This window comes from Polistes fuscatus, unplaced genomic scaffold (assembly GCF_010416935.1).
Source record: "Polistes fuscatus isolate 324 unplaced genomic scaffold, CU_Pfus_HIC Scaffold26, whole genome shotgun sequence".
Lineage (NCBI taxonomy): Eukaryota > Metazoa > Arthropoda > Insecta > Hymenoptera > Vespidae > Polistes > Polistes fuscatus.
In genome coordinates, this window is record NW_025113103.1 from 545,441 (window position 1) to 570,778 (window position 25,338).

Consider the following 25,338-nt stretch of genomic DNA (forward strand, 5'->3'; position numbering starts at 1 on the left):
CTTCGAGGGTAAAATATTCCTGTAATAGAAGAAGAGTGCATTAGAGTATTCAAATAATTGTTAATTAATCGAAAAAAATGTGTATTGCAATTTAGAAACACTGAGTATATGTTCGAAGCACCGAACATATTCGAAATCAACCGTTGAACTGGGTCGATGTCCTCTATTAAATTTCTTTTATTAAATATTGTTTATATGACCTCCCAAACGTTACGCATGTGTATAAAGAGTGTGTAAAATAAAATCTTCGTAATAAATAGGATTTCCTTTTTTGGAAAGTCATATAAACAACATTGAATAAAAGAACTTTCACAGAGGATAACGGGCCAGTCTGAAGGTGAATTTCGAGCAGAACGGTACTTAGATCTTGTTACTCCTATATTCTTTGTTACTATTTCCTCCTCTGTATTATCGATTAGGTTTGGACTCGACGTGGACATGCGTTTAACGTTAAAACTTCATTGTGACAGGTGCCCTCTTCGGGGTGTCTTGTTCTTTTTCCAGTGTTCATTACGGGCCTAACTTTTTTGATTGGTTGCAATAAATAACAGAATTCTATCATCTCGTCTAGAACACGATGTAAGATGATTATTTGTTTGTGACAATGAACGTTATTAAAGTTCATTAATAACGAGCAACGAAATATTTCACTTTTTCTCTCTAGTGTCTGCAACATGTGCCTTTTCTATTTGTGAGTATTATTTATTATTATTTATTATTATTAGTATTATTATTTATTATTAATAACATTTTAATGAAATAAATCTCTTTCTCTTGTTATTCTTATGTATTATTATTAAGGTGAACCAAAAGTTCGTGCGTTATTTTTAATTAATATTTTGCAAAGTAAATTTTACAAAAACAACAATCCCATTATGCAATTTCAAAGTTAAGTTTCTCTACAAATTTCTATTAAATGCACGAACAAAAGTTTTGCTTTGGTTCACCCTAATATTATTAATATTAGTATTATTGTAATTTTGTTTTATTATTATTAAAAATTTGATCGTTAATATAAAATCAACGTTTGTTTAGATGTTGAAATAACAAGCACTATCTAACGGTTCATTTTCCGACAATAATTCAATTTATTATTTCATAAAGCTAAATAATTTGCCGAAGAAAGTTAATGTGTATAATTATCGATCGATATATTACATGTGTTACACGTCAGCGGTATATTATTGACATAGTAAATGTATGCGTAGTGTGTTATTTAAGTTGCTATGTACAATTCATTTAAATAGAACCAGCAAAAAGAAAAAACAAAAATTAATAATAATTCAATTTTATATAAATTCATATATATTAACCGTAACTTTTTTTAAATATCTGTAATATCCTTTATTTTATTTTATTTTATTATATTTTTCTTGTTTTTAATAATGATAAAAAAATGACAAGGATCGAAACTTTGAAAGTCTTTAGCTGAAATACTTTATTATGCCTCCCACCTGTAGAACTGATAGTCGAATACATTCTCATTCATTATTGAAACATACGAGTAAGTATATGCTCGTGAATCTTTCCAAGTGTTAAGGTTAAAGGTCATTGAAACATTATGATCTTTTTATTAGAATTATTTTTTTTTGTAATTTTAATTATTTCATTAATATGTATATCAAAATAATATTATCGATAGTCTTTTATTAATTGTTAATAAAAATTTAAAAAAATCTTAATAATATTACAAGATTAGTGAATGTTAGCTTTCAATAATTCAAAATTATGATTTTTCATTTAATTATCTCTTTTATTAATGTATAAATTAATGTATGAGAAATTAATAAATTTTAATTTAAGTCTTTTATTTTTGTTTGTTTTTTTAATAATAAACGTGCATATTTCATTACGTGTATTATATTTCCAATAATGATTTCGTTGGTATAGAAAGTATTAGTGTAGAAAGAAAAAAAAAATAAATAAAATTTCAATGAAATTTTGTATAATTTTACCGAAAGATTTTCGTACGACACAATTTAAGTATCTTTCATAGCTGTACTATTTCGCGTATACTTCTCGAACAAAATTGATTTTTCCTTCTTTTAATAATTCACGAAATATGTATGTGTAGTATATATACACATTTACACACATTTACTCGGAATGAATAGATGTCAGAAAATTATTTGATATTATCGTAACGCATCGTTCAACGCGTGTGGATCAGTACCGTCAACATTTTGTGGAAACGCTCTAAGAGAATAAATTTTCTAAATAGATAAATAAAATATATTAATTAATAATTAACAATAATAATAATAATATTAATAATAATGAATAAAAATATTATGTACGCGTAGGTATCATAAGTTTTGATGAAATTCAAAATGTTTCAGGGAAAAATAAAAAGAAATTAGAATAAAATAAAATAAGAAATAGGTATAATAATAATAATAATTTTGAAAATGTTGTATTCAAGGTAATAATCCCGTCTCGAAGAAATAACAATGACTGCCATGATCGAGGACGTACAAGCTCTACAAACCCTAACGATTCATACAAGCGACGTAAATAGCGTTGATTTTGCTGGCGATTGTATCCTAGTAACTGGATCGGGGTAAATAGTAGTCAACTTTTCATCGATACTTGTGCTTAAATATAGTAGCATACGTTTTTCAATACAACGAATATCAAAATAATAATTATATTCGTAAATAATAATGAGATTTATATATCATTTATTAGGGATAAACGTGTAAGGGTTTGGGAATGGCAGCAAGGTACGGGCTACGTCGAAGCTTTCTTTTCTCCACTTTTAGGTCACAAATATGGGGTGACTTCGGTCAAAGTTAGCCCACAATCAACTATGCTAGCTTCTTCTAGTATAGATGGTACCACATTGTTATGGAATTTAAGGGTAAGATATCATATATGAAATCGTAAATGGAATGAAAATTATGAAATTATTGTGTAATATATCATGGCACCTCTGTGAAGAAGTTCATGGGTGCCGGAACACCTATAGTTTAATTTTATATTTTAATTTTATATTTTAATTTTATAATTATATACTGTGTAACAGTAAATACAAACATTCGATAAATCAAACTGTTTATAAATCTGTAATATATTTTAAAGACGGGAACGAAGATACACACGATGGTACAAGTTGGTGGTGAATCCGTAAGAGTTAGCAGATTTTCACAGGATTCAACGTTGCTAGTAACAGCTGGTGATAACGGACAGATTTGTCTTTGGGATTTGATTCATCGTACTTTGATCAGGCAAGGTTTTATGTATATATTTATAATTACAAAATGACTTTCTTAATGATAATAATAATAATATGATCATATAATCATTACTTTGTAAAAATTGTATTTGTTCTTTTCAGATCATTTCAGAAACACGAAAGTGCCGTGCAAGGAGTATGTTTTACACCAGATTCAAACTGGTTATTAACAACATGTACATTTGGCGTTATGAATTTATTCTCCACTGCCGAAATGATCGATTCTAGCGTGTCCAATAGTAGTCAATCAGTAACCGTGTTTGCCTCGGTAGACGATGCTCACGATCTTGGTGTAGTGTCGTGTGATTTTTCAATTTCACAAGAAATAACAGGTCTGTATATAATATGTGCATACAGTAATAAAAAGAATCTTCATTCTTATATCTAAAATATATGTGTGTATATGTACAGGTAACGAACCATTTACCAAAGTTTATCAATTGGTTACCTGTGGCAATGATCACAACGTGAAACTATGGGAAGTCATTGTGATTCAAGATAAATGCGAAGTTCAGCCAAATTCTGCCACTATAAATCTTTACAGGGTAATGGAAAAGCACAGCAGTGCCTTAACTTGCGTAAAATTTAGTTCCAACGGATTATACATTGCTAGTAGTGGTCTTGATAAAACAGCAATAATTTGGGAAACGGTAAATTTATATATATATATATAATAAATATCTAATGCAATATCCACACAAATACACACACCTATAGAATTAATAAATTTATATGATTATAGAACACAGGAAAAATATGTAGCGTGTTAGCGAGACACAACAGATACGTTGCATGTTGCGCATTCTCAAGGGATGGAAATCTTTTAGCAACTGGTAATTTTTTCATTTTTAATTTACGTACAAATAAAATATAAACTGAAACATAATACAATTGTTTCATTCTTTAGGTTCTAACGATAAGTCAGTTATTGTGTGGGACCTAACAGGAAACCTAACTATCGATTCTGAACTTATACGACATGGTGCTCCAAAGTTATTATTAAGCGAACGTGATAAGGTAGATAAAAAGTCGTTTAACGTGCGCCACGGTGGTTGTGATGTCACGCAAAAATGATAAGGTCTTTATTTCTTTTGTTTTTTTATTTATTAGAATGCTGTACACGAACAAGATGTAGTACAGAACGCAGAATCCTTCGGAAATGAAGTGAAATTAATTCAAAGGATGGATGATCATGGTGGAGCGGTCAACGGCGTTGCTTTTTACGGGAATAATTTGATAGCTTCTGGTTCAGGGTTTGTTGATGAATATTTAACGTATATACAAAAATATATGACAAATATTTTCTTGGTATGATCTAAATTTATGGTAATTTAGGGATAAATTAGTACGTATATGGAGTATTGAAAAAAATGAGGAAGACGAGGAAGATATGAGATTTCAAGAGAAATCTTTTAGTCCTTTGGACGGTCATAAGTACAGCGTGAATTATGTAGAATTTAGTCCTTGTGGTACGATGCTTGCTTCCTGTTCATTGGACGGGACCACGATAGTTTGGAATACTGAGGTAATCCAAATTTTGTTATTTCATTTAATATTTATATCCACTTTATTAAATAACGTGATCATTACGATCATAGAGTGGTGGACATGCAAGAGGATCGTTCGTTAATTCTGGATCAGGTCTTCGCGTTTGTCGTTGGTCTCCAGATGGTACCAAGATAGCAACAGCTGGGGATGATGAAAAAACTACGTTATGGGATATGGATAGTATGCAACATTTACAGTATGTTTATTTAAAAAGGATTAACAATTGGATATTTCTTGATATGTATCGCATATCTATTTAATATTAATACAAAGATACTAACGTGTAACTAAAGACAATCTTGCAGAATTTTCGAAGGTCATGCTGATGCTATTACATCAATAGCGTTTACCCACGATTCCCGTTATTTGGTAACAGCTTGCAACGAGGGTACATGGAGATTATTCGATATTCTTAATGAAAAATCCGAACAAGCTTTACTAGTTTGTGACGAAGCACACGACTTAGGGGTCCAAGGATGCGATTTTAGTCCGACTGGTTCTACAGGCGCTAGTATTTACCTGTTAATAATAAAAGATTGTTAATAAAATAGATACAATGTAACTTTTCATTTGACATTTCTATTTGAATTTTTACAGGAGGAGATTCCAATTTGAATAACATCAAACAGACATATCTATTGGCGACATGTGGTAACGATTCTCTTGTGAAATTATGGCAATTAATAATTTCCAACAAGGAACATGATTCCACTGATGGTATTGGAACAAGTGACTCTAATATTAGTTTCAAAGAAAAAAGAACTTTGACTGGGCATGGTGGTAACGTCATGGACGTACGATTCTCTCCGATTCATGGAGAAATTTTAGGAAGCGTTGCTACCGATAGGACTGCACGTATATGGAGCGTTGTAAGTGTGTATATTTATTGCTGACTGCTATTTATTGGGTCAGTATGTACCCCTCAAAATGATGTTTTCAATTAAAAATCGTGTTCCGAAATAGCGGATATCCAAATATACTTGTTTTGACTAATTTTTGGAATCCCAATCCAACCCAAAGTTTGAGTATTCATAATTTGGGATATCGGCACACCACATATAATTATATAATTAAATATAAGAGCAAAAATATACATGCAAATATATTCCACAGTTTTCCGGAGCTTGTTTGTATGTACTCGAGGATCACGAAAGTCTGGTGACGTCATGTGCATTTTCCGAAGATACATCTTTATTCATTACAGGTATGTTCTTTTTTTTAGCGTCATTTATATCATACATCTGGTTTGTAATTATAGACAAATTAGCACTTATACACATAATCATATTCTATTTTAGGTGCATTAGACAAAGCTGTTTTAGTGTGGAGGATACCTCATCAATTGGTCTCTCAAAGTATATTGATCGATAGTTTGAAACATAATAGAAAAAAGGTATAAAAAATGATCGATGTATTTACATACTCTCAATTTGCACAAACTTCATATGAGGAATATATTTTAGTTAGCTGATTGGAAAGTCGATGATACTTTGAAGTGGTTGAACGAAATAGGATTATTGAAATTAATGAAGAGAGCTCAAACATCGGTTTTAACGGGACGACAATTACTGAATATTCCAGTTAATGAATTATTAATTAAACTTGACCTAGAAAATGACGAGGAGGTATATGCAAATTTTTATTTCGATGTATTACAAAAATATCAACGTTGTATGGCTTATGAATTAAAGAAAAATATATATATTATATTTGATTTTTAAAGACGGTCGAAATATTCAAAAGACAGTTATACTGGTTAAAAAGAGAAGACAATAACGCGGTGGAAATACCAGATGAAACGGAAATACCCCATGAATTTTTGTGTCCTATAACTCATGAGATTATGAAAGAACCAGTTCAGTGTTCAGGTATAAATATCTTTGTAAATATTCATTTAAAATGAAATATTAATATTACATCGAATATATATTACGTTTTTAGATGGATTTACATATGAAAGAGCAGCCATAAACGAATGGTTTTTATGCGGAAAATATACAAGTCCGATGACGAACGAGCCGTTACATGATACCACCTTTACACCAAATATTAATCTCAGAAATGCAATATGTACGCTTCTTCATGGAAACGGATCGGAATAATATATTTTTGAGATTGATCAGTGGCGTCATGAATATTGAAAGATCAAATAAAGTTCTGTTATTGATAGTTGAATAAAGCACTTACACATACTGAGATCTATAAAGAGGAAAGATACACATAATGTATGTATTTACATCATTTATGCTGTGAGTGGACCAATCGTATTGTACGTGCACTTTTACTTAAAATCGCACAATTGTTTATCAAGCCAAGTCTTGATAAACAATTTTTCGTTCTTGTTAACTTATTATAATTAGTTATTTCAAAATATTTGTATTTTTATATCGTTATTGTATAAATACGTTGAACGTATTTTATTGAAATATTATTAAAGAAAAAAAAAAGATGATATATAGAAAATCACATTTACATCGTATATATACATATATGTAATATACATACGGAAATTATATTGAAGAATAAGCGCGAAATGGTCCACAGTATACTTCATTATGTATAGTATCATAAAAAAAGCACAATGCGAATAAATGATTTAGGAATTCGTTTATTGAATATACGAAAACATCATTGAAGATTCATAAAATGATATGATAAAATGATATTCTCGTAGGATATACATATGAGGACGTATTATAATCGTTGATTATGATATGAGTATGTTATGTATATTTTACACGAAGCTATGATACACAAGTATGCATATATATATGAATATACATCATACATATATGTATATATAGTGATCTGATGTGCAGGAATAGTACAATTTCGAACTAATATTATCGACAATCTTCATGGGTTATAAGAGAAAAAAACATTGTACCAACTTATATGGACATATATGTTGCATTATCTTTAAGCGCGTATATATTATACATATCGAATTGATGATCATTTTGTAGCGGTTCTAAACACTAGTGAGAGAGATAGAGAGAGAGAGAGAGAGAGAGAGGAACTACATGATAACGATGTTAATGATAATGATGATGATGATATTATACGTCAAATTTTAAACTTCTTAAAGTGGATTTTCATCGAAAACAAAGTTTTGGTAGAAACTTCACTAAAATCTTCACACATAAACGATTTTTATATAACGTATATAATTAACAGCACGTTTTTGATATTTATGCGATCAATAGATATGCATATTCTGACATTGTTGTATAGATTATTACATACATTTCTTAATAATTTTTGTCTTTTTTTTATGTTAAAAATAATGATAGATACGTATTTATCTTGTACATAAATACATATTTAACATTATTCACATTTGGCACATTTGGATATTGAAATACATATATATATATATATATTTCTGTGATATACAATATATTAATTCGATTGAATTGTTATTTGCAAAAGATTTCATCAAATAATATGTTTGCAATAAAATATAAATCGTTAACTTTCCTAAGATACATATATAGTATATTATTAGGTTTGTTAATGTTACAATGTTATGTTATTACTATGACGTGCTTATTGTACAGTTATCACTCTAATAAATACCGACATTTCCACCAACGCATAAATTCAATTGCTAATTTTACAATAAAAGTTAAAAAAAAGAAATGAAAAAGATATTTAAAAGAACCGCCTTAGCGTCATACAAATCCTCATGTGATTGGTTATCACCAGATGGCGGTATATTCAATTGTCCTTGATTTCTACGTATAAATCGCCATAATTAAAATTGAAATGAAACGAAAATTTGGATAAAAAAACTTCTTTAAAAATCGTGCTCGATCCGTAACGATCTTAAACTCATCACGCCATAAAGGAATATTATTTTTGATAAGAAATATAAGAGAGGAAAAGAATAAAAATTAGATTAGAAAAAAATGGAAAGCATCCATGAGTCACTTCCGTTTCGTGGGAAGAGCGACTACGTCATCGTTCATACGTGACGCTACTGCTGCATATAGAGAAACGATGGAAAAGAACTAAAGTTCGGCACCGCCTGTTGACAGATTGAGTGTGCAAGTAATCTTCCTAGGTATTTAAACGCGAGTGATTACAGTTAATCCAGATAAAAAAGAAAGGCGAAAAAATCAAAATGGTAAGTTTTATATCGTAAAATATTGTTGCGAGTTTAGAATTTAGATAAATGAAAGAAAGAGTGAAGAAAAATAAGAAGTTTGAATGTGTCGTTTGTGTGTTCCCAGGCATCTTACTCGGAGGATCAGCTGGCGGGTAAGTGAACGGTGTATTCCGAATAAGTCGAGAGATTAAAGAGGGGTACTCGGTTTTTATTCTCGATCTTTAATTCAGGTCAAGAGTATCCTTGCCTTTTTAGACACACCCCGCTTGCACAGACAGCGGGTTACTACTCTCGTATCGAGGACTACCTTTTATGGTTCTATCTTTGAAAGCGAGAGGCTGTAAGACTTGCTTTTAAAGATCAGAATCTGGTTAAATCATTCCTACTAACTTTTCTCATTTTCTTCGCGGATTTAACCAAGTTCGAACGTATTCTATTCTATTCCTGGTGTTAAGTTAGTTAATTGTTCTTCTATTAGCTAATTGTGAGTTTGACAATACGTTAAGTTTAATAAAATAGTCAAGATGTATGGCTACAGTTATCAGGAGTTGACTAATAGGATGATGTCATCCATGGAGGGTAATTTGTTTTTTTATAATATTCAAAAGTATCATATACTTTAAACGTTTCTTTCTATTGTTTATAAGAAAATTCATATATTATTAGGACACAATAGTATTTTTAATCTTACAGAAGTAATAAGAGTGCATCGACTTATCTTAGAGTTTCAGGAAGCATTTCAGCTCTTCGATAGCCGTGGAGATGGAAAAATTCATGTAGCTCAAATTGGAGATGCGTTACGTGCCCTTGGACAAAATCCTACAGAATCGGATGTAAAGAAATTTACTCATCAGCATAAACCAGATGAACGAATTAGCTTCGAAGTATTCTTACCAATTTATCAAGCAATCAGTAAATCCCGTACATCCGACACAGCCGATGATTTTATTGAAGGACTACGTCACTTTGATAAAGATGGAAATGGTTATATATCGTCTGCCGAATTGAGACATCTTCTAACAACGCTGGGTAATTAACAAAATTACTTATAAATTCTGATATTCATAGTAATTATCGTCAGCTTTTTACAAAAAAGCGGATGTAACAGGTATCTACATCTTACCCTGCAGGTGAAAAACTAAGTGACGAAGAAGTCGAAACGTTACTAGCTGGCCACGAAGACTCGCAGGGTAACATTAATTACGAAGATTTTGTCCGTCAAGTTATGTGCGGATAAATAGTTATTTAATTTTGTACGTGATGTTATTTGACATTTCATTTTTGATAGTCTACTCTTGAGTCTACTCTCTAAACTTTTACTTCTGGAAACCTTCATATCATAGCATTATGCATATAAAAGAATTTCTCTTTAAAAGAAACCAATGCTACGTGTATCACCTATTTTGTTATATATATCACGGGGAGAGAACTAACCATTTTGTATAAGATTAAACATTAGTTAACTAAATGGTAGAGATAAATGAAGATCTAGCGCATCGTGCCTTGACCTACACTCCAATTTAACGAGCATTTAGTGATATCTGTATTGAGAGGAATATGAACTAACTGTAGATTGTGTAAACAAACGCATTATATGCATTTGAAATTTTCTTCACAATTTCATAAAAGGAAAAAAAAAGTAAGTTATATTAAGTTTATCATGATAATTCCTTCGACTCTCTGAGCCCTGGATTGACACACAAACTAAATGAATAAAATTTTTGAACTTGCATTTATTAGTTTGCTATAAAAATCCAATACGCCATTATATAGTTACACTAGAACAAGAAATGAAGGGAGAAAATAAAATTATCATTGTATTATTTATTTATTAATATCTTTAATGTAATTTTTATTTTCTTAAAAAGCTATAAAAAAGAAAAGAAAAAGGGAAAAAACAATACAACAAAATGAACGCTGTACGTTAAAATATATAAATAAATAAATTTACTCTATAAAATTAATTTAATGTGTGTGTCTGTGTGTGTGTGCGTGTGCGTTTTGAAATAATATCAATGATTAATAGATTAATTATAATGGAATCTATTAATAATCATAATAAATTTAACTCTAATAAGGAAAAATACATGTATTGAAAAAGTTACTATACTGATGAGTATATGTATATACTTTCGAGTAAAAACGTGAGGGCGCAAGCGCCTTTGGGGAAATATTTTCTAGAACTTTCATTTGCTGAGGCATAAGTGACGTCATGGAACCAAGGCCGAGAACGCGACGCACATTACAATATGGAACAGCGTCGAGAACGACAGTTGTTCTAGTAACGTTTCGTGCGTTCGATCGGATGTTCTGCTCGTCAGAGGAGAGTGAAAAACTTGTGCCAGTTATACGAATATTCTACTTGGCGTCGCTGAATAAGCGGACATTTCCTCGTGTGAAGTAGATTAAAAAACCGTCAAAATTATACGAAGAAAGAAGTATGAATATTAGTTCCAGTCTATTATTAAGTCATTGTAAAAGTAGTAAAAAAGGTGTAATAATGCCGAGTTTAATTTCAAGTAATTGGTAAGTATCATAGATAGATGAAGTAAGCCTAGTTCAGCGCGTTACCATTGCGCCATTTTTCTTTTATGCTTTCGTGTTCGACGCCATCTTATGTATCTTACACATCACGATTTCTATTTTTTTTTCTTTTCTTTTTCTTTTTCTTTTATGCATCGTTCCACGTTCCTCCGTTTTAATTTTTTCTTTTTTTCTTTTTTACAAAGATCGTAAAACTTTTTCTTTTTGTGTACTGCACTTACGATCGAGTGTGAACTTGATCATATAATTAGCACCCACGTTTTAAAAAAAAAAAAGAAAAAACCCCATAAAAATAAAAATTAAAAAAAAAATACAATTTTTATAGGATAATATTACGTTAAATAAATATATATATTTATTTTCTATTACCTAAGGCGTGATTTCTTTTTTTTGTTTTTGTTATTTCAATTATCAACGAAATCTGAAATAATCACGTAATCATTTCTGATAAATTGCAACAATGTATCTAATTAAATTTTATTGAATACGTGCTGATAATTATTCTTATCATAGGTTACGACCTCTAAAATTGTTTTAACTATAGAGAGGAAAAGAGAGAGGGAGAGAGAGAAGAGTAGTCACGTTTTTAATTTGCATGGAACTTTCTAATACAAATAAACCTTTGTAAAATTGTCTCGACGCCATATTATCCTATAAATTTTATCAATTTAATGATATCACAGAACACTTATTTTAAAAACCATGAACGATAAGGATATAAAGTCTAAAAAAAAGAAAACAATTTTAAGCGCTATTATATATAAATGTCGATCGTTTAATATATCGAACATTATCACACGCGCGCGTGTGTATATGTGTTGTGTATAATGTAATGCGCATTCGTATGAGAATGTAGTTCAAAGAAAGCTACGATTTATGGGAATTCGATGAGATATAATCTTATTTATGAATATTATACCATATGAAAATCGATAATAATAATAATAATTACAATATACATGATACATATGTATGTGTTTTTGTGTACGTGTGTTATACGTGTTAATCTGTTAATTGTTGAGACGAACTTCAGGATTTAGTATCATTTGATATTCTTATACTATCAAAGAATACATAATTATACAATGATTGAAGATAAAAAAATGTCTCTGTGTGTGTGTGTGTGTGCGCGCGCGCGCGTGTGTGTATGTATGCGTATGCACTGTAAAACAAAGAAATTAATTGAGTTATACCTAATTATGATGAAGTAAAATAAGGGATTTCTTTTATATGATTTGTTATATATATTTTTTTATATTATATTTAAAAAAAAATTATATCGGCATATGTATATTATTTATTAAAATTATATGATTTTTATTATACATATATATAAAACTCATTAAAAGAAATAATAAATTATGCATGCCATACCTTGGACTTTATACATATACATAGATTACTTATACACACACGATTAATTGTATAAATAATTTGTTGAAAACAAAATGTTAGTAATATTAGTTTGTTAAAGTTTCAATTGAAAGAAAAATGTTTGCCTGCAGATGGTAAAACCGGTTTTGGATATGATGTATGAATATTCCGTTAGGTGCAGCGGCAATTTCGTTTTTTTCTTTTTAACACAATATCTATCAGCATTGAGTATACGTGTCTCTGCTCACGTACACATCATATTTTTTTTCTATATAACTTGATGAAGACAAATTTATATTATTCGAGATATCATTCTAAGCTTTGGAAATTTCCTATTTCACAATGTGATACATCTCTTTTTTAAACTCACTTTATATTCATAGATATGAATCTGTTTAATTAAGAATTATTAGAAATAAATTTTGTATAAGATAATATCCCTAATGTCATCTGTACTATGTTTAAATTTAAAAAGAAAATATCAATTTATATATAAACTTAAAATATACTTTTAACGCCATACGATCAATGGTTATATATAAAATTTTCAATTATAAAAATAAATTAGATCCATATATTTATGGAGAATAACTTTATACTTTTTTATAATCATCATTTTTACATGCATATTATATATATATATATATATATATATAATATATTATATTATATTATAATTATATATAAAATTATATTTTATAAATTATATTTTATATTTTAAAATTATATTATTATAATTATATATAAAAATATATATAAAAAAAATATAAAAATATATAATAAAAAAATATAAAAATATATAAATATATATAAAAATTTTTAAAGAAAATATATATATACATATATATTTAAAGAAAAAAGCGATTTAATGACAAAAAGAGAAAGAAAGCAAGATGACGTTGGGTTAGTATTTTCTACTTACAAAATCAATTTCGATTATTTAGAATATAATATTGAGAAAATCGATTTATTGATTTGTCGATGAGATAGAATATCGTGTAAAACTTGTATTCTTGCGGGGAACTCGGTCGATATTAGAGAAGATGCAATAAATATTTTCTAAGAATAACGATTACCAATGATTAAAAAGAGAAAGACAGAGAGGAAGGGAGATGTTAGTTCTCATAATAAACAGTTCTTATATAATCCCTATTGTCTTCGTTCATTCAGCTAGTTGAATTTATTCGATCAAAGACATTAAAGGGTTGTTTAGTTCGGGGAACATATTTAAAATATGAATTCATAAAATACATACGTATGTATGCGTGAAGACATAAAGGACAACTACTTGCGTCGTTATCTTGCATCATTCGATTGCAAGATAAATGATCGCTTATGGCTTATCGCAATAAAGAAGATACGACGTATACGCTTGTGTGTACTAAAGATACGTGGAATATTACAACAGTCGCGTTGGCAATTTAAGCTGATTCACTTTTATTATCGCATGACTTGTTTCCTAGTCGACAATTAGATGCTCGTTATAAACCCCATTCATACTCAAAAATTATACCTGGATATTTAATAACAGTTCTCTCCTCTTTTCCGTTTATTAATATACGATTTTGTGTTTTCATTTCATTTTCTTTGAATTTTTATTTCAAATGTTCGCGCTTCAGTCAGTCGATAAAATCAATTTCCTGTTTCGTTATCTTGCATAAAAATTCATTTTTTTTGTTTTCTTTTTCTTTCTTTTCTTTTTTAGGGGCCTTTATCTATCGATAACTTTTCTCTCGTCAATTTTATCATTATTTAATCTTTTTTTAACATATCACAATTGTATACGTTATATATACATATGTGTATGAGTCTAAATTTATGGTCACTTTGTTTGCATTATACATACAGATATTTTTTGATTGATATATATAAGTCGTTGTGACAGATAACGTTTATCATCCTTTATTGATAATTGTTATATTTGCTTTCTTATTTGTATTTTTTGATTATCAATTAATCAGTTAACTATGTGTATGTGTATCTAGTTTTGTTTGGCATAGATAAAAAGAGATAGATGTAGACAAATAACATAATAGATAAATGCATAATTTCACAACGTAGCAGTTTCAATTAGGAATACTGTTTTTAGCATTTTGTCTGGGGATTGCTAAAAGAATTTTGGCTGAATTCGTAATAGAGAAGAAGAAAACGTCATCTTCGTACATTTATTTTCTTTAGCTTTAGTTAGACTCGGGGCACATATACACGCATGCATGCATGCAACACATAAATAGGATATGTATAGGTATTTACACGGTTATGCGTTTGGCTCGATGCCTGTTTTTAATGACGTTTGAATTTAAAGCAACGACACGATACACACACATACAATGTTCTTTTATTCACGTATATATGTATGTATATTTACGCGGAATCTTTATAAATGGAGAATGTTCACCGATCTATTTGTCATTTACCAGTTATCCTTATGTCCGTTCTCTTATAAGAGGTGAAATCAATTTACGATATCGCTGTTTGATTTTGCCACGGTTTTTCTGATCTTTAAAACAGCTGACTTTTTAACGCCTCGGATTATTTGAAGAATTTGAATAGCAAACTCCGCGTTTATCGCGTTTAATAAATTTCATTTTTCATTATTTCTTCGTAAATTCGATTTTATATATTTTTCAAAATGGTACCCAAGCCATTGGAAGTGGTTCCAAAATCATGGTAAACATTTCTTTTATAATATATCCACGTATATTATGGAATATAAAGTTTGTGCGCAAAAGTAGATCTTGGCTCATAATAATCTATTACGGATAAATTTATACGTATATACATATATATATATATAAAAATGTTTTCTAATTTTTCTAGTGAAATGTCAAGTAAATGTATGGACGATAGTCTGGAGGACGGTTCCAGGACACTCCAGCATTACTGTATAACGCTGGGTGTGGGGCCTCTGTGGTGGTCCTGATGTGCCCCATGCCGCATTGTCTGTATCTACAGTCAACACAGAGAGCCGCGGCGTGGGGATCAAGCAGAGTCAGCTCTCTGTGAGCTCCTACATTGTGCAAGTATGTCTATTAAATGAAAATAGTAATTCAATATCTTTCAATAGTTTACGTTAATAATATATTCATGATATTTTCTAGGAGGATGAATTGTTGAAAGCCGTAAAAAATTGTGAATCAGTACGCCTGACCTTTAAGCTGCACTTAACAGAGAGTACCTCTGTTGAGTGGGAAACTGTAGTATGGCGCAACTGTCTTTACATTCGCGTACCAAGCTGCCTTCTACCAGAGGGTTCCAAGGAGGGATTTGTTTCCCTTTTGGAATATGCCGAAGAAACATTACATTTTACTAATATCATTGTTTGTCTCCGTAAAGACAAATCAGATCGAGGTAGTTGTCGAATTCCTTTCTTTGAAACTGTAGAAGCATTCTGCATTGACAAAAATTTTCCTTCTAAATCTATTTGTTGTTATGGTCTAGCTATGCTGGTTCGTACCTTCATGTTTTTGGGCTTCACGGTACTACCACCAAATCATGCCTTGGTACCACAAATCAGTGACCCTGGTAATCTCTACATGCTCTATGCCATCGAGTAATCGGCAAGCAGCTAGACTCCTCTCAAATTTAACGCGCAGGTATTATTTGGAGTTTATTTTCTTAAATATATATATATATATCTCTGGACATTCCGGTTTCATACTTTTACGCTTGGTATATATTGCATAGAATATACTTTAATTTTACAAATTATTTATATTATAGAGAATGTCTTGTCCACTATTTCATTTTCATTAGTCAATACACATATGTTTATTATTTTAATTAATATTGCCTTTCTTTAATAATTTATTAATTATTTTTTATTTTATCGTTACAGGTACTCTGTTATAACGAAGTTTATGATAGAATTCAACAAAATGAAAAGTAAGAAATTGAATTTTATTTGACTTTTTTTTTTCCACTAGTTTTGGTTTTCTTTATTTATGCACCACAAGATGCACTTTACATCTTGTGAATGCTCTTAAGTACTAATTTTCATTTCTTTTATTATATAATAAAATTGACCGATAAGCAATAATTTGACATATTGAAATTTGATTTAAAAAAAAAAAAAAACAAAGATAATATCTATTAGAAATCACCTTAGCGTTAAATTTAAGAGGTACTTATAGGAGTACGGAGAGAAATTATAGTCTCGTATATGTAGAGTTACGTACGTAACAGGCTTTTGATGAATGTATCAATTCATTCTCTTGAACACAATGTTAATAACTCTCGTAAGATCATATAAATTGCTGACAAAGCTCTCCCACGTATTCTGAAAAAAATTGATGGTTGAATGTTACAAATTAATTTATTAAATTGTAACAAAAATCATCAAATTTTAGAAGAAATTTATTATCGATAAATCTCTATATGTTAATCGTGGCAGATTGGGTCTAACTGTATTTTTTTACTTATAAGATATTAACTTTCTCCTAATTATTATTATTATTATTATTATTATTATTATTATTATTATTATTATTATTATCATTATCATTATCATTACTATTATTATTATTATTATCATCATCGTTTCTAAGTATTTTATCGATAGTAATAACTTTATTATATATACATATATATATATATATATATATAGATTTAATATATGCTCAAATGCAGGCTCTAATAAAATTTGATATATGTACATTTTCTATAGTTATTTCATAACTTTGATTTCTTTATAACTTTCTTTTGAAAGAATTTCCGAAAAAGAAATCAAAATTGTTTGGTATTATTTTGAGAATAATTGTTTTGACGAATAAGAAAAGAAATTATAACAATTTAACTGCAATAAACTGTTATTGCCATGCATTGAAATATCTGGAGTATTATAGCGAGTATTTATATTTTTTTTTCTTTCTATGACAGTACTTATAATTAAATTCAAGATTTCTACATGCATATATATATAGAACGATATTAACATTAAAATTCGATAATTCACGTATTGTTTTAATTATTATAGAGAAAGAGGTACTGCGATTTTGTTGTTATTATAATTTATAATCATTTTATTATATCTAAATAATATATATATATATATATTTTTTTTTTCTCAAGTTTTATTAATTTTTAATCATATCTTAGAATATAAGTAATATTATTATATATTAAATATCTTCTGGTAATTCCCAATCGATTAACTTTGGAGAGTTCTTGCTAATAAATGTGTTCTTTAGTGTTGACTTGATAATAAGACAAAGATGAAAATGAGAGAAAAAATACAAAAAAAATGTAAAATACTTAAAAAAAATCATAAAAAATGTTCATAGCTTAGTAGAAATATATTATATATATATATATAACTCTCTCTCTATATATATATATATCTATCTATATATATATAGAGAGAAAGAGAGAGAGAGAGAGAGAAAGAGAGAGAGAAAAAGAAAAAGAAAAAATGGTAAGTAACGAATGACGGACTATTATGTGTTCAATTCATTTAAATAATCAAGAGAATCTACCTATAACGATTTTAATTTGGAAAAACAATTCTATATAAGTTTTATTCCGTCGGTTAGTATTATATATATTCATACACACACTTGACCATCTAAAAAGTATATGTATGCTACATTTATTATTCATACATGAAAACAATTGCTAAATAAAAATTGAATAAAACACATTATATGTCGTTGTTATTTCAATCGACAAAAATATTATTCTTACTTACATCTTATAAATCTAGTTTTAAAAAAAAGAAAAAATCAAAGGGATAGGTGTGATTGACTGTTGGAAGGAACTTTTGATTTTGTTTTACCTTATGATTCAAAAAAATATAGAATTGTGTTAAATTATGTTAATTATACAGTTATGAATGTTGATTATTAAAATAAATCAGTATTCTGCTTTGTTGCATATATTGATATTTAATTTTTATATTATAGAAATATATAAAAACAATATTTACGTAAAGAAAGAACAAAATATTTATAACAATACTTATTTCTGATTTTCAATTGGTTTTTTCTTTTTCTTATTAATATATTTGACTGTATTGTAATCTATATTGTTCTACACACTCAAATGTTATATTTCCTGCATACTACATATCGATAATGTGTTTATATACTACTGTCATTAATGTTATTTCTAATATGGTAGATTCAAATATTTGTTAAGTTTTGGAATTGTTGCGTATGATTGATAATTAAGAAAAAGTTGTTATTTTTATTTGAAAATCGAATATTTTGGTATATACTTTCATTTAACAAAAATTAATAATCATTTATACATAATAGTTCTTAAAACATGTATATCAGAATGATTAACACGAATTTGTATCTCTCTTTCGTACTTTATACAATCACAATAATATTCTTTCATTCTCTCATTTTTTTCTTATTTTTCTTTTTGTATTTCTCCCTCTCCTCCCCACTTCTCCTTTCTTTTCAAATATTAATTACCTGTAATTAATCAGAGTATCAATATAAATAACTAATTTAATTAAATATAACGAAATATATACTTTTGTAGAAAGTTGATATAATTCCAAATATTATTGTTATAGTCCAAAGATTGATATCTTTATGTACTTACAACTTATTTAATACTTAAAGAATCGGATACGTTTTTTGGAACAAGACCTAGACTATCGAGCATACCCGATGGTGCTGATTCTTCAATCGGATAAGCCGTCATTTCATTACATTTAATTAAATGTATGGCTATAATAATCATACCAAATTATGATACAATAATATGTCTTAATTTTACATTATAAAATAATCTTTTTTATTTACCCAATTGATTCCCATCGTTTGTTGTATACCCGCATTGACACTTCATTTTCTTTTCCAATGGGATATTTATAAGCGGAGAAGGAACAATTAAACTAGTCATAGGTCTTTCATTATGAATTTGTTGTAAATGTTCTTTAAATGCACGCCAACAACATGTTACATAACGACATTGTTGACATCTTTGCTCTCCGCTAATTACAAAAATTCAAAATCATTCTTGTTAAAATACATACATAGAAATAATTAAGACGAACTTGTTTTCTTACGGATAATGATCCTGTTCATCGATATCTTCTTCACATTCTTGACACGGTAAGTGACAATTAGAAGCATTAACTGAAATTGGTCCTGTACTCCATTTTTTGACACATTCGTCTCTTGGTAATTCAGCAACTGGACTTTCTACGTCAAATCTTCTTATGATAGGTCGTTGTTTCAATAACACTATTTCATTTTCAGTCGTTGAAAATGGTACAACTTCTACAAAACGTTTTTCATTAATCAACATACATTAACGTACGAGAAAAAAAAAACAAAAAGAATATATATATATATAATAGATTTACTTGAATTGATAACAGAATCGTGTAATTCTCTCTGATGAATTTTCAATGAACTTTTCTGATTAAACCATAAACAACATCTTGGACATTTATTTCCACGTCCTTGTTCTCTCCTTACAATGTGTCTTTGCATATGAAGTAAGAACGAGTGTATACTGGGTGCATTTGTTTGTCCCTCGACAATAAATTCTATTACCTATTAAATAGATTTTACTTGATAATTTTGTATTGCTACAGGTATCTGTATCGGACAAATTAAAATTTATTTGTTGCATTTACCTTTAGACAGAATGGACATTGCAAACCATCACCCTTTTCATGAATTTCATAATAATGATCTATAATATTTTTGTGACTAGATGTTCGATAACCACAGGTATTGCATTGATATGGCATTTCTGAAGGAGAATGCATCATTGATAAATGATTAATCAATAAATTGCTATTCCCTGAAAATGTTAACAAAAGGAATAATTTTGTATAAATTTGATGTATATCTCATTGGTGAAAATTAAATATCTTTATATAATAAACTCACCAAATTTTTGTTCGCATATAGCACATACAACCATATCGCCAGCAGATTTACCAAATGTACTATGAGCTTCAGAAACATGAGTGACTACCTGATGTTTGGAAGAAAAAGTTGTACAGCAATAGCGGCATACAGGAAATTCTAATTGATCCGGTACTTGGGGTGGCACATGACTGATCATATGCTCCATTATTTCAGTGTTATACCGCATTACAGCAGTGCAGAGAAAACACTAAATTTGATATATTACAATGTAGCTATAATGTATTGATCAAATATCTTTTATTATGATATATCTTGTTAATAAATTGACTGTCACGTTGATCACCAGTAGCTGGCGTTTGTTCCGCCAATCTGTTTCATTACGTTACCTGCATTACTATATTGTTTTATACAGGTAATTCTCCTATAACACGGTAGATAGATTCCTAGAAAATGCCGTGTTGAGTTAAACCGTGCTATATGAGATCCAGAGTTCATTATTCTTTCACGTTATTATTTTTAAATATGTTAAACAAAATCATGTTATAGCGAAACACCGTGTTGTAGCAGGATTACCTGTATTTTATTTTAGAATCGTGGCTTCTACGGCAAAATATATAAAATTTGCATGACAGTCAATGTATTAATATAAATGAATAAATTGTACCTTAAAATATAACAAAGACTTATTCTCTTTTAACAATACATTTTGATCACCTTCCATAGTAGCATAATAACATTTTTGAAGTTGTATTTGTTCTGTTTTATTTTCTCTATCTTTTTCCTTAATAATTTTCGCATCAGAAGTATTTTTCTTTGCTTCTGGAGGATCTGGACTAGGCGGTGTAGGTAATATTCTTTTCCTTCCTCTTTTTGGACCAGGCTTTATTAAGGTAGATTCTGATTGTTTAATATTGTGAACTATTCTTTCAGGATTTATCTGTGGTTGTGGTTGTGGTTGTGGGTCCTTGCTTATTACCAGTGAACTTAATGGAGAAAGAGGAGGAGGATTATTCCTTTTTGAGTAAGACCAGTCTTGAAATGGATTAGCTGCAATTTTTGCAAGACGTTCTAGCATGCAATCGCCTGAAAAATAATGTGAAATATATAATTATGTATTATCTTAATATAACGTGTTTAGGTTAATAAATATGTAATATTTACTAGAGTCTATCTTGGTTTGGTCAGATATATGAAGTATAATATTGTCAAATGCGCGTGCTGCAGTAGCACCGTATAGTTCTCTCCAAACAAGTTCATCCAAAAATTGTTGTATCATTTGTCTACTTAGTAAACTCAATGTATTTTGAAACATCCTTGGAACTATTTTTCTTAAATATTCCATTATGTGATAATTGCTCATGAAATTTCTAGGATTTTGATCAGAAAATGCTGATTGCGTTACATTGGCAAAACCAAGTTCTTGTAACGTACTCTTGTCAACCGTAAAGTCAGTCATAATTTTAGAATCTATGTGTACCCAGTCTTTTAATGGATGAAGAATATTATTAAATCTTCTCTTATATGATCTTTCTCCATCTTGTACCGGATCACAAGCACGCAATCTTAATTCTAACGTTGACATATCCAAAACACCAAGAACTTCAACTTTCACCTAAGAAAAATATTCATATGCAAGTATAAGGATTAACATATGTTGATTGATTTAAAAAAATATATATATATATAAACAAATGTATTTTACCTGACGTAAATTTCCATCTTGCGAAGTAGTACCCAAACTGATAACACCTACTTGTATCATACAATTATATCCACCCATTATTCTACTTTTATCCCATATTGCAGCTGTACATACACTACGTAAATTTGTATAAAAATTTTTTACATATATATTCGAAACTTTTACCCAAGAAACTACATTTTGTACATTGGTTTGACACGCCCAATGATAAATAAGTTTTAAAAGAACTGTCGGAGTGTATGGTGCTCCTTGGAAAATAGAACCGGAAAAGATAGAAACAAAGCGATCCGGACAACAATTAGAAATCCACACATATCCTCCAGAATATGGGAATCTACCTTGATCGCTATACATTCCTAATTTAAGTTTTTCTTTTTGATAATTTGTACTATGTAATATACAATATTGTTCGGAACGAACTAGACCTTGTTGAATTAACCACTCGGCGAATTTTGTAGCAGAATACATAAGTACACTTTTTACTTTGATATCTGTGAAAATTTACATTCAATATTAAATCTCATGCATGAAATATACATTTTATTTAATAGATACCTAGCTCTGATCTCTCCTTTAATGCGACCTGTGGTATGATTTCTTTTGTGCGAAGATTAGGTCTTGCCACAACTACCAATGAAGGAAAAGTTCTACCACCAGTCATTTTATTAAAAGTAAATTCTTTACCATCGGGAAGATTCTTTTTTGTTTCATCGATTTGCTCACAAGCTGTAACATATTTCATGGTAAATCTATTGTATAATTAATTATCAATATCTTTATATTAGTACCTGTATTTTTTATTCCAACTGATATACCACCTATACTAGTCTGTTCGGTAGGTTTGATATTTAATGTGGTTTGATTTACTTGTGGTTTGTTAACAGTTTTTATTCTGAGATTTGTAACACCTTGTGCAGTAGTAGTAGCTGTGACAATTATATTGATTTTAGAAATATATTAAGAAGAAGAAAGTTTGTTTTATAAATTCTCTCATATTTCTTCGTTTAAAGTTACTTACTTGAAGTTACAACATGAGTCGTAGTGCCAACTTTTTGTCGTCCACGAGGAATTGCAGGAAGAATTGGAGGAGGGACTGCAGGAGGAACTGCAGGAGGAACTGCAGGAGGAATTGCATGAGGGACTGCGGGAGGAACTGCATGAGGGACTGTGGGAGGAACTGCTGGAGGGACTGCGGGAGGAACTGCGGGAGGAATTGCGGGAGGAACTGCAGGAGGGACTGCGGGAGGAACTGCAGCAGGCTTTAATGAAAAAGTAACACATGAATATGTTACCATAAAAGACCGAAATTGTATGTTGGAAATATTAATGTATAAGAATAAACCCGAATATTCGATCTTTCATCAATATATACGAATATATATTTTAACAACATACCTCCTCTATAATATCAAGTTGTGGTGGCTGTATTTGTAAAACTTTTGTTCGACGTCCGGATCTAGTATATTTATACTATAAAAATTATATATACAAAAGTATTAGTTCCCCCAAAAATCTCGGTTTTTATGCATTATAATATAAATGGCAATTTAAATTGTCTTACACTTTCTGTTTGAGATTGCGCAGACACAGAAGTTGGCATAGCTGTTGTTGTCGTCGTATTGCCTATAACAAAACTTTTTAGGTTGATTATAAATGAATCATGCTTCTTACAATAACCAAATGTTACCTTGTTGTTGACTAACTTGTCCAAGAATAACTCCTACTCGTGGATCAACAACAAGTTGTATATTTCCTTGGGCCCCATTAGTATTATTTACCATATTAAGTTTTATTTGTTGACTTGCATTCTGATTCTGTAATATATATATATATATATACACATCTCCATAGATTATGTTTAATTAAACATTAATATTATATTGTACTTACCACATTTAGTAATGACTGCGGATTCTTCACAATTTGTTGTGACGTATTAGGGGGACTAATAAATTGAAATATATGAATGAAAATAAAATGATAATGTAAAAATAAACAATTAATATTGAATACTTACATTGTATATTGATACCCATTTACAGATCCGGACTGACATACTATTTTCCCTCCTTGATCTAAAACTAATTGCTCCAAAGTTGTTGCAACCTTAGAACATATAACTTATTAGATTAATTAGATGAATTTTTAGAAAATCATCTCTATCCAGTTATACGCATAAAGAGAGATTACCTTGCTGCAATCTTCTTGTAACTTTTCTCTTTGTTTTAATTGTGATTCGCTCAGAGGTTCCTCGATGCATTCCAAATTCAAAGTCATATGAAGCGGTCTATTGCTTGTGACCGAGTGTGAAACAGTACGTGACTTTGGCATCTTGTAATACTTATACTATCCTTGATTAATTTTAATCTCATGAAAATATTTGATGGTAAGAAGATTTAATGTAATGCATAGCAACAGTATTGGTATATAAGAATGAAATATGACGTATTCTCTAAATAAATAAAATCATAGCACACTATATAAATATAAAATATACTTACAATCTGTGTCTCTCTCTCAAACGTCAACATAAATCCCAGGGAGTTTGAAAAACCATTAAGGTTCGAAGTCTCTTCCCGGATATTACGAAAATGTTATTGTCTGTCTCAAAAGGAAGCGGCCCTTCTAGCGTCTGTTACACCATAAAGATCCATAATTATGCAATTAAAAAACAAAAAAGAGCTTGTTTATATGCTCGTCCCTTATAGCACTTTTAGGTTTTTTCACTTCGTTTCGTTTTATATTTTTATATATATTTTTGTACTCATTTATTTTAACTCTCTTTTTTTAAAAATAGAATTAAACTTGAATAGTTCTTACAGATTATATTAATGTAAATTCCATTGATAACTGCAATAAACTAATGCAGCAATTTTTGGAGTGTTAAAGCTTTTCATTACTGTTGACTAAGATGGCGGCACATGGGTAATTCATTGTTTTATTTCAGACTACTGGGTAATAAAATATCTCTATAAAATTTTGGTCT

General features: G+C 29.4%; 4 protein-coding genes across 9 annotated transcripts; 3 read left to right on the plus strand and 1 right to left on the minus strand.

Moving 5' to 3' along the window:
* The first annotated feature begins 339 nt into the window (after positions 1-339).
* Positions 340-8,377, plus strand: LOC122518693 (WD repeat, SAM and U-box domain-containing protein 1-like). Of its 3 annotated transcripts, XM_043637726.1 has the most exons (19): positions 341-579; positions 665-691; positions 2,423-2,560; positions 2,689-2,860; positions 3,082-3,227; positions 3,338-3,567; positions 3,647-3,885; positions 3,978-4,068; positions 4,143-4,252; positions 4,346-4,488; positions 4,571-4,760; positions 4,834-4,979; positions 5,077-5,294; positions 5,381-5,652; positions 5,897-5,987; positions 6,082-6,176; positions 6,247-6,408; positions 6,507-6,651; positions 6,725-8,377. In XM_043637726.1, exons 3-19 carry the CDS (start codon positions 2,451-2,453, stop codon positions 6,883-6,885), a joined length of 2,721 nt encoding a protein of 906 aa, XP_043493661.1. In that variant the 5' UTR covers positions 341-579; positions 665-691; positions 2,423-2,450; the 3' UTR covers positions 6,886-8,377. The 3 variants fall into 3 exon arrangements, with proteins under 3 accessions (XP_043493664.1, XP_043493661.1, XP_043493662.1); XM_043637727.1 differs by having other exon boundaries at positions 342-691; positions 5,089-5,294; XM_043637729.1 differs by lacking the exons at positions 6,507-6,651; positions 6,725-8,377 and having other exon boundaries at positions 340-691; positions 6,082-6,175; positions 6,245-6,398.
* Positions 8,378-8,519: 142 nt separating this feature from the next.
* On the plus strand, positions 8,520-10,626 carry LOC122518695 (myosin-2 essential light chain). Of its 3 annotated transcripts, XM_043637732.1 has the most exons (4): positions 8,520-8,912; positions 9,019-9,046; positions 9,618-9,923; positions 10,025-10,626. In XM_043637732.1, the coding sequence occupies exons 1-4, from the start codon at positions 8,910-8,912 to the stop codon at positions 10,129-10,131; spliced, it is 444 nt and encodes a 147-aa protein (XP_043493667.1). In that variant the 5' UTR covers positions 8,520-8,909; the 3' UTR covers positions 10,132-10,626. The 3 variants fall into 3 exon arrangements, with proteins under 3 accessions (XP_043493667.1, XP_043493668.1, XP_043493666.1); XM_043637733.1 differs by lacking the exons at positions 8,520-8,912; positions 9,019-9,046 and adding an exon at positions 9,053-9,473 and having other exon boundaries at positions 10,003-10,150; XM_043637731.1 differs by lacking the exons at positions 8,520-8,912; positions 9,019-9,046 and adding an exon at positions 9,055-9,473.
* A 5,010-nt stretch (positions 10,627-15,636) lies between these two features.
* Positions 15,637-16,691, plus strand: LOC122518678 (ornithine decarboxylase antizyme 1). The gene is made up of 5 exons (XM_043637709.1): positions 15,637-15,643; positions 15,702-15,835; positions 15,914-16,163; positions 16,254-16,408; positions 16,651-16,691. Exons 1-4 carry the CDS (start codon positions 15,637-15,639, stop codon positions 16,367-16,369), a joined length of 507 nt encoding a protein of 168 aa, XP_043493644.1. The 3' UTR covers positions 16,370-16,408; positions 16,651-16,691.
* Positions 16,692-19,213: 2,522 nt separating this feature from the next.
* Positions 19,214-25,297, minus strand: LOC122518719. Of its 2 annotated transcripts, XM_043637776.1 has the most exons (19): positions 24,854-25,297; positions 24,543-24,698; positions 24,370-24,458; positions 24,243-24,297; positions 24,040-24,166; positions 23,914-23,975; positions 23,748-23,822; positions 23,371-23,611; positions 23,141-23,278; positions 22,908-23,078; positions 22,353-22,843; positions 21,812-22,262; positions 21,315-21,733; positions 20,669-20,897; positions 20,410-20,579; positions 20,134-20,326; positions 19,834-20,047; positions 19,568-19,758; positions 19,214-19,492 (listed from the first exon to the last, which is right to left on the minus strand). In XM_043637776.1, the coding sequence occupies exons 1-19, from the start codon at positions 24,881-24,883 to the stop codon at positions 19,368-19,370; spliced, it is 3,627 nt and encodes a 1,208-aa protein (XP_043493711.1). In that variant the 5' UTR covers positions 24,884-25,297; the 3' UTR covers positions 19,214-19,367. The 2 variants fall into 2 exon arrangements, with proteins under 2 accessions (XP_043493711.1, XP_043493712.1); XM_043637777.1 differs by lacking the exons at positions 24,243-24,297; positions 24,370-24,458; positions 24,543-24,698; positions 24,854-25,297 and having other exon boundaries at positions 23,914-23,986; positions 24,040-24,128.
* Positions 25,298-25,338: the final 41 nt, after the last annotated feature.

Coding starts and splice junctions, on each gene's coding strand:
- LOC122518695 (XM_043637731.1), top strand. CDS start 9,419: ATGTATGGCTACAGTTATCAGGAGTTGACTAATAGGATGATGTCATCC. Junction 9,474..9,617: donor GATGATGTCATCCATGGAGG/GTAATTTGTTTT, acceptor GACTTATCTTAG/AGTTTCAGGAAGCATTTCAG. Junction 9,924..10,024: donor ACATCTTCTAACAACGCTGG/GTAATTAACAAA, acceptor CTTACCCTGCAG/GTGAAAAACTAAGTGACGAA.
- LOC122518693 (XM_043637726.1), top strand. CDS start 2,451: ATGACTGCCATGATCGAGGACGTACAAGCTCTACAAACCCTAACGATT. Junction 5,653..5,896: donor CTGCACGTATATGGAGCGTT/GTAAGTGTGTAT, acceptor TATATTCCACAG/TTTTCCGGAGCTTGTTTGTA. Junction 6,652..6,724: donor AGAACCAGTTCAGTGTTCAG/GTATAAATATCT, acceptor TTACGTTTTTAG/ATGGATTTACATATGAAAGA.
- LOC122518719 (XM_043637776.1), bottom strand. CDS start 24,883: ATGTTGACGTTTGAGAGAGAGACACAGATT. Junction 22,844..22,907: donor AAAGGAGAGATCAGAGCTAG/GTATCTATTAAA, acceptor AAATTTTCACAG/ATATCAAAGTAAAAAGTGTA. Junction 21,734..21,811: donor CCAAACCAAGATAGACTCTA/GTAAATATTACA, acceptor ATTATTTTTCAG/GCGATTGCATGCTAGAACGT.
- LOC122518678 (XM_043637709.1), top strand. Junction 15,836..15,913: donor TGAGCTCCTACATTGTGCAA/GTATGTCTATTA, acceptor GATATTTTCTAG/GAGGATGAATTGTTGAAAGC. Junction 16,164..16,253: donor TAAAGACAAATCAGATCGAG/GTAGTTGTCGAA, acceptor GTTATGGTCTAG/CTATGCTGGTTCGTACCTTC.